A 9,110-nucleotide genomic window follows, 5' to 3' on the forward strand; every position below is an offset into this window, starting at 1 on the left:
TTCGACGACCGACCGATCGCTCTGCTTACCGGAGAATCACCGAAACAAAAGCAATGAAAAGCGAGCAAAAAATCATAAGGCGATAATATATACCATATGTACAGTAATTACTAACAACAGCTCCGCAGTTTCGTAGAATCGTTGGCTTGATTACCGCCCACAGAACAAATTTTATTCAAGACATGAAATCTGCGTTAAAAAAATGATTATTACACCTAGGGATAAAAGTGCCTCTCTTACATTAGAGAAATAGCACCCTGGTCACAACACTCAAGATCATAGTCCGATTCTACCCATCCCCAACAGGAAACAATGCGACAGGACTTCCCATCGAATCCAACCTGTCGCCATCAAATCTGTTAAGAACAAATGCTAAAAAAGAAGATAGATTTTTCACGCGTTTTTGCTTTTGTCTATGTGTGTAAGGAACGAATACAATTGAAAATTTTGAGATTAATTATTAAATAGAAAATATATCAATAAATGGTCACGTGTAACACAGACAACAAAATATTATTAATATATGCACATTGCTTAAAATTGTAACACACAACTTATAGGTTTTGTACATGTTCGAACGTTTCAAGATTTGGCACTATTCGATCTATCTGAATTAGTGGCTTAGATATAGAGAGGGAAAAACGAGATTTCATTGCTAGATAGTAACTCTTTTAGTTTTTCGAGGTGTAATTTACAGATTGAGCCACCCCACCCTGACCAAGCCGGGGCCCTACTTAGCCGTGCGGTAAAACGCGCGGCCACAAAGCAAGACCATGCTGAGGGTGGTTGGGCTCGACTCCCGGTGCCGGTCTAGGCAACTTTCGGACTGAAACATGTCTCGACCTCCCTGGGCACAAAAGCATCATTGTGCCAGCTCCATGATACACGAATGCAAAAATGGCAACCTGGCCCAGAAACCTCGCAGTCAATAACCGTGCAAGCGCCCAATGAACAATAAGCTGCGAGGCGTGTGGGGATGTAATGCAAATATGAAGAAGACCCTGACAAAGCCCAAAACGGAGAGGGCCATACGATATACCTACATATATTCACTCGAAAGTGCTGAGTTCAATCAGAATATAACTATAAATAATACGCGTCCATTATACTACGTTCATATACAATAATACTATAAATACGCGTCCATTAGGATTGAGGATATATTGGCTTGATCTCACCATGTTCTTGTATCTTGATATGGTCGTGGTAGACATCTGCAGTCGTGTCCGTCGTTGCTTTCAATTATTGATTTACACTTATTTTCACCATCCCGTTCCATCAGCTAAATATTTATTCAAAACACATTTCACACAAAGGTTTTTCACTGAAAAATTTTGACACGAGAAAAAAAACAACGTCCGCACCGCGCAAAGGTTACTTCGATCCTTCATTATGAATTGATTAAGATTCTATATACAAATTACGAATTTCATAAGGCGTGATTATGGCCTCCAAATATTACATCCGCAATTCATAAGGTAGGGTTATGGATTGATTAATCTCAAGCGTACAGCGTTCATAATGCTTCATGGTAATTTCATAAATGAGCCTTAAGAAAATGTTATGTTTTGTATTGACCACGAAAATCTAATTCATAATGAGTTAGGCTGACCAGATCATTTCGGTGAAAAAACGGGACAAATGCGCTTGACAAACGGAACATGTTAAAAAACCTTGTGATAAAATTGAAAAGCAACTAAAATTTTAAAATTTATGAGCTTTTTTGCATTTTCCGTATAAGAAGATAGAAATATTGCAGAGCGTATCATTCACCACTATAACATTCTATTGCGGTTGTGGAAAAATAATAAACTACAAATATTTCACTTTTCAAAACAAAAATTACAAATCTCTCAATATTTAAAAAAATGTAGAATTTCTTGTTCCCATGTGTTCAAAACTAAAGTGAAACTCATGCTCCCAAAAAGTAAAAAAATCTGGCCAATTTATAGTCTGGTTTACATGTCGGACATGGGAGCGAAAATTGCAGGCAAGTTTCTGATGTGTAGCCTTAAAGTATGCGAGGATCGTAAATCTAGCCTTTATTCGGACCGAATTTTCTCTCGGTTTGAATCTACCTTAAACTTGATTTTGTTCAGTTGATTTTTAAATATTTGTTTCATGCATTTCAGAATTATTCAGAATGACTTAATGTTTCGAAAAGAATCAAATGATTGAAAAATATGTGGTACCGTGTGGGACCGAATTTCGTACAGCACCGAAATCCGTCCACTTCATGAGATATCAATAAAATAAAGGGGGTTAAATTAATTAATTAATTTAGAAATTATGTATCTTAACCTGTTCAGATACTTGACAGTAAGCTTTTAGGGCATTGAAATGGAAAGTAGGCTTTGAAACTAAAACAACAAAAATCAAAAACATATTTCCACCCACCAAACGCGGAGTTTCTGCCGCCATATTTTTTGCGGGTAGAGTGTAATTGCACCAAAAGTAACTGTGTTTAACTGCTAATTGCGAATCATTACATAAGATAAGCGGAATACAAATCGAAGGGATCCCTTCTCAAGGTGCGTATTGAACTATTTACAGAGGTAGTTTAGTCAATCAGTCTGTTTCAAATTAATTATTTTGTTAAAAAATATCTGTACGGATTTTGATTCTTTGATTCGAAACCCGTCCACGGTGGACGGATTTCGATTCAGGAGTAGTTGAAATTTTTTATTATTTTATCATGTTTTTAGTATTTCTATTTTCTAGTCCCTTTTTCACATACTAAGCTGCTTAAGTGAACGGATTTCGATGCCCGCAGATTTAAAAAAAATGGATTTCCTACTTCAGAAGATTCAAAAAGAATAATCGGAAATGAACTTTATCTGAAAATTGGAATGTCTGTCCCTGCGTTTCATTTAATTTACGTTTAGGCGTGACCTGAATTTCAGGAAATACTTGCTTACCAAGTTACTAATTTTTTTCAATCCACTGATGAAATTGGCTAAATTTTAATGCCTCTGGAATAAGCAGAATAAAAAAATCATTGAAATGAAACTGTATGAAAAAGTGTTCCGGAGAAATGTTGTTATTAAGCATTAAAGAAGCATTAAGAAAAGTCGATCAATGGAAAATGCAAAACGGCATAGATAGCATTCTTTTAAAAGTAACACTAAATAATATAACATCCCACACTTTTTTGATGGGTTCCGTCCACTTTCTTTGTTGAGAGATGAGCCAGTCGAGGGCTGCAAATCTCTCTAAAAGAAACCAAAAAAAAAAACAATTTTCATGTACCTATTTGATTTTAGATTCCTGCCTGAAATAATGAATTTTTTTGAATGATATTTTAGAAGAATCAATGAAAAAACGGGACAAATTGAGGATTTTTTAGATTACGACGGGACAGCACAAAAAGGTCTAAAAAACGGGACTGTCCCGTTAAATACGGTACGTATGGTCAGCCTATAATGAGTTCTTTTGAATTTCAAGCTCAATACTTGTGGCAAATTTCCAAAAGGCAGTATTATGATATTCGATAGCCAATTTGCCTGAGTGTCTGTATTCCAGCTTGAATTATGTCATAAATCAGCAGTTTCGTGGCAATTTAATAGCCGTTCGCGATTTAGTGGGTTTATCACTGCACTTCACTTCTTCTCAAAGGGCATTAAGGCCCAAATTACCGTAATCCAGTCATTGACAAGAAAACAGCCACGTGCTTGTACCACCCCCAGGTAAAAATCCGCCCACTGAGGAGAAAATGCATTCCCCAGCCGAATCGGGGAAGCACTATTGTTTTAAAACTACATCAACATATAGTGGTGACTTCAATACATCCGTGGGATGCTTCATTTGGATGAATTTCGTAATATTATTTGAAAAAAACTGCCTTTTGCAGAAAACATTGCAAAGTTGAAAAAATATGTTTCCAGGAGGGGAAACCGTCGATTTACTCTCACGCTCTCTTATACTTTGCAGATACTCGAAAATCATCGTTCAGTGTTGCGTGCAGACATCATGCACGCGTACAAAAAAGGATGAGATTGAGCAACGACTGCTACGCGCACATAAAATTTAGCGCACGCGAGTCTCAAGAAGCTTGTGTACCTCACATTAACATTGGTGAGTCGCATTGAGACATCTCAATGCGATCAGCTCATGCGCTGTTTGCCATGGCAAACCTTTGCAAACAACAGCGGAGGTGCGTAAAACAGCTTGGGCGGGAAATATTCATTCAATAATATCGTCGCCTAAGTAACGCCAACTATGCATTCCTAGCGCATGAGATGAGTCTCATGAGACGTACATTGAGACACGCTCACTCAGTTATTTTATGCGCGCGCTAGCTTCTCTCGTCGCACAGAATCGGTGCTACGTGAGCTTTTGTAGCTCATGGCACACTGTCTCATCCATGTATACACGAGAATTAAGAGACTCTGGTTGCGTGTTGATTTGTTCTATATGTTATGCTTGTTTTCTCGAATATGTACGTAAACATCAAGCAATAATCTATGAAAATGATGCTTTTCATGCTATATATTGACACTAAATATTAGATGTCAGCTAAAACTGTAAAAATGCAAGCATTCATAAAGAACGCAGGTTATTTATTTTTTTATAATTCAAGTGTTGATAATGTAATGTAATGCTAAAATAATAATGTAATGCTAAAACGGCATCACTTTTCATGTACACAGATAGAAAACCGATCATATGGTCATGTAAACAATCCATTGAATCTGGACGAACATTTGAGAAGGTAGTCAACTGCTTCATAATTTTACATTCATGTAAAATGCATGTAGAAAATTGTGTAATTAGGAGAAGGATGCACAACAAATCATTCTCAGATGCATGTTTGAGGTTGTTTATGAGTATCACTATAATCTGTGCGCTGTACAGGTATTGAAAAGGACGTTAATATTTTGTGGAAATATATATTGTTTGATACCTTTTGAAATGTTTGTGTACTTTGTACAAAATCAGATCTGAGCGAATGAGTAGGCTCTCCGCAAAATAGAAGCGAACAGCAAGAAAAAGAAGTCGATTTGATGTATGACATTTGAACCTTAAACAAATCTTTTTTTATTCACTTCTCCGCAAATGAGCAGTCCGGAATGTTGATAGAATGCAAATGAAACATCACTTTTTGAAATCAGTCACTTGTTTGAACCGAAAACTTAATATAAACTGCTAGTTTTGCCAAAAAAACGAAGAAAAATTGATCGCGGAGCGAATGTAAACACTGGCACCGGCAGCAGCAAACTAATAATTAGGGTAGTTAAAAAAATAATTTGGTTCCGCCACGCTCAGTTATGATTCATAATTTGGGTGTCATTCGGTGGTTTGGGCTGGTTTGAATAGAGGCTTACCGTGTACAGGTCGTTTCAGATTTGTATGACAGTTGATATTGGTTGGTTGACGAGGTTGAATTTTACATTTATTCTGATTGTGGCACTCCATCATTGGGCGCTGGCGAGGGGGGAGACCATATGACCGGATGATATATTCAAGAGGTTTAACTCCATAGACAAAGCATATGGTCGTTTCAATAGTTGGTAGTCGATTTTAATCGAGGTTCGGAATCTTTAGCATGATAATTAGGCTTCTCAGAAGGCATCAGTGAAACGTGCAATTCAACAAAATACCCAAAATTTGTCTGTGATTTCTATCACACCTGAGGCAGATACTTCATACAAAAAGTGTGACATGGGGGTGAGCGGGGTATAAAATGCTGTTATTGTGTTACGTAATCAATGGATCTTTCCTGCGGTGCGGTTTTCGTTCAGTGAAGTCTCTGGAATGTTGCTTTCAACTATGTGGGTTCTCTTTTCGCCAGCGTTTGGAGAGGAGTTGCTGTAGCCAGTGTCATGAAAGGTTTAGTTTGCCATTGTGACTTGAGTCGAGTCAAGCACGAGACACTGAAGACGGCCTTACTTGTGAGGTCGAAATACGTATCTGTCAAGGTACAATTAAGTGGTGGTATTAAATGGGATTGTACAAACTCGTCTTATGACAAGTGAAGTCATTCCACTAAAAAGCTCAACATAATTTTCTTAACTGGTAGGTTGTCGACACCCCGTCGTAACTTTTGACAGAAAACAGATGTGGTCATTTTGACATATGCCATACGTATGCTATGTTGTGCTACGATCTTGTTGTGCCCATTCCCAGCATATAGAAGCCTTTGTTTTGTTTTAAAGATGCTACCATAGAAACCTTCATTGTCAAGGTTATTGAAAATAACAAATCAGAGTAGCCATGATTTTCACATCTTTGTACATGAGTAGAATTAGGATCATTGTGTAGTTACCTTTTGAATTGAATAGACGCAAATACAACACTAATAGTAATTGTTATTTCTTATCAAGAAAGTCAGAAGGTAACAATTTGGCGACGAGTATCAAGCCTGAAGTTCCTCAGAAAAATGAGCCAAAAGAACAACCAACCGAACGTGTCCGAAGAAGCAACTGAAGGAGAAGTTTCGCTATCGGATATGATGCGGCAAATGGCACAGCAAAACAGCCAGCTGCTGATTCTTCTGGAACATTTCACCGGAAACCAGCAAGAAGCACCACTCCAGCGAAGCGATCCAGAAAAAAATCTGGAATCGCTTGCGTCAAATGTGAAGGAATTTCACTTCGACCCGGAAAATGGACTGACGTTTGACCGTTGGTTTTCGAAGTACGAGGACCTATTCAGGCAGGATGGCAGAGATTTGGACGATGCTGCAAAAGTGAGACTGCTGCTGCGTAGCCTTAGTGTGCCAGTGCATGAAAATTTTTTGAATTACCTCCTGCCATCCCACCCACGCGATTTCAATTTCGACGACGTTGTGGACAAGCTGAAGCAAATTTCCGGTCAGCAAAAATCCCTGTTCAGCAAGCGCTATGACTGTCTCAAGCTGGAGAAGAATGAAACCGACGATTTCGTTTCGTATGTCGGAATCGTCAACCGGCAGTGTGAAGATTTTGAATTACAGAAGCTAACTGTTAATCAATTCAAGAGTTTAATTTTCATCTGCGGTCTCAAATCAGCGAAAGACGCCGACGTCAGGACACCGCTCCTAGCAAAGCTCGAATCAGACCAAGTTGACACCATCAACCTGGAAGTAAGTCACCACCATCGCCGTGCTGGCAGTGCGGCGCGATGCATTTCGTGAAGGACTGTCAGTTTTCCAAGCACTTTTGCAAGCAGTGCGGAAAAATAGGCCACAAAGAAGGCTATTGTGGACATTGTGGTTGCTTCGCAACACCATCAAGCTCGAAGTCCGTTGGGGACAAGAAGAAGAAGAAATCTTGCTCTACAAAGGTCATTCAAACAGTGCAGCAGGTCAATAGCCGCAGGAAGTACATATCCGTCATTTTCAACAAGACTGTGGCAAAGTTGCAACTGGATTGCGGTTCCGACATCACCGTTATAAGCCATACAACGTGGAAAACGATCGGATCCCCTTCATTCTCAACGACAAGCGTGGAAGCATCTACGGCATCTGGGGAGCCCCTCGAATTGGTAGGCGAGTTCATTAGTCCGATAACTATCGGCCACGTCACGAAAACAACGATCTGTTACATCACTTCGGTCGAGAACTTGAACGTCATCGGGTTGGACTGGATGGACGCCTTCGATCTTTGGTCGAAACCGCTTGCTGCCTACTGCAAACAGGTGAATCAATCCAATTTATTGCCTTTGTCTGAAAAACACTTCTTCACTCAGTATACCGAAGTTTTTCAGGACAGCTTGGGCCATTGCACGAAAACCAAAATATCCTTGACCCTCAAACAGGATGTGCAGCCCGTTCCGTTTCACGCTATTCAAAAAGTTGATGAAGAATTGGATCGACTGCAACGGTTGAACATCATATCACCTGTGGATTTTTCTGACTGGGCAGCACCCATCGTTGTTGTAAAAAAACCCGGCGGAAAAGTGCGGCTGTGTGCGGATTACTCCACTGGGCTTAATGCGGCACTCGAAACCAACAACTTTCCTCTCCCAACGCCTGAGGAAATTTTCAGTAAGGTATCCGGCAGTAAAATCTTCAGCATCATCGATCTGTCGGATGCCTATCTACAGGTGGAAGTCGATGACAAGTCCAAGAAGTTATTGACAATCATGGTTTCGTGGTTTACCCATCGTGGTTTATTCCATTTCAATCGATTAGCTCGAGGAGTCAAGTCAGCTCCGGGCATTTTCCAGCAGCTGAAGTCGAAAATGGTTTCCGGCATACGCGGCGTTAAGTGTTTCTCGACGATATTCTGGTGCATAGCAAGACACTAGAGGAGCATAACCGAATACTGAATATGCTTTTCCGGCGGTTGTACGAATATGGATTTCATCTTCGCGCGGAAAATGCAAATTGTTTCAAGACCAGATCAAGTACCTTGGTCATATCATCAGTGCTAGAGGTATTCAACCGGATCCAGCAAAAATTGCAGCAATTTCGAAAATGCCCGGACATACGCCACAACATTGCACTCGTTCCTGGGTGCAGTCAATTTATACGGCAAATTTGTACGCGAAATGCACCAATTACGGCATCCATTGGACAACCTGCTCAAAAAGGACACCAAGTTTGAATGGAATCAAGAATGTGAAAACGCTTTCAGCAACATCAAGCGCGTACTGCAATCGGAGCTATTGCTTACTCACTACAACCCGGAGCAAGAGATCATCGTAGCAGGTGACGCTTCCAAAACCGGAATCGGTGCGGTATTACTGCATCGCTTTCAGAACGGTAACATCAAGGCGGTGTCACATGCTTCAAGATCATTAACACCAGCGGAGCAAAATTATAGTCAGATCGAAAAAGAAGCGCTGGCTTTAGTTTATGCCTGCACAAAATTTCATCGGATGCTGTGGGGTCGTCAATTTACTCTGCAAACGGATCACCAACCTTTGCTGCGAGTTTTCGGCTCTAAAAAGGGAATACCTGTCCATTCCGCAAATCGTCTCCAACGATGGGCGCTAACTTTGGGATACGATTTTCTTATCAAGTACGTGTCAACTCAAGATTTCGGCTACGCGAACGTACTTTCCAGGTTAATCAGCAACCACCAGAAGCCGGATGAAGAAGCCGTTATTGCAACGATAAACATAGAAGCAGATGTCAACGTCTCTTTCCACGATTATTTATCTGCCAGTCACTTACGCCATGCTGA

General features: G+C 40.0%; 1 protein-coding gene across 1 annotated transcript; it reads left to right on the plus strand.

Annotated features, from left to right (window-relative positions):
• Positions 1-6,379: 6,379 nt before the first annotated feature.
• On the plus strand, positions 6,380-8,229 carry LOC134221591 (uncharacterized protein K02A2.6-like). The gene is made up of 2 exons (XM_062700779.1): positions 6,380-7,063; positions 7,150-8,229. The coding sequence occupies exons 1-2, from the start codon at positions 6,380-6,382 to the stop codon at positions 8,227-8,229; spliced, it is 1,764 nt and encodes a 587-aa protein (XP_062556763.1).
• Positions 8,230-9,110: the final 881 nt, after the last annotated feature.

Source organism: Armigeres subalbatus, chromosome 3 (genome assembly GCF_024139115.2).
Source record: "Armigeres subalbatus isolate Guangzhou_Male chromosome 3, GZ_Asu_2, whole genome shotgun sequence".
In the NCBI taxonomy this organism is placed as follows: domain Eukaryota; kingdom Metazoa; phylum Arthropoda; class Insecta; order Diptera; family Culicidae; genus Armigeres; species Armigeres subalbatus.

Coding starts and splice junctions, on each gene's coding strand:
- LOC134221591 (XM_062700779.1), top strand. CDS start 6,380: ATGAGCCAAAAGAACAACCAACCGAACGTGTCCGAAGAAGCAACTGAA. Junction 7,064..7,149: donor TTGACACCATCAACCTGGAA/GTAAGTCACCAC, acceptor TTTTGCAAGCAG/TGCGGAAAAATAGGCCACAA.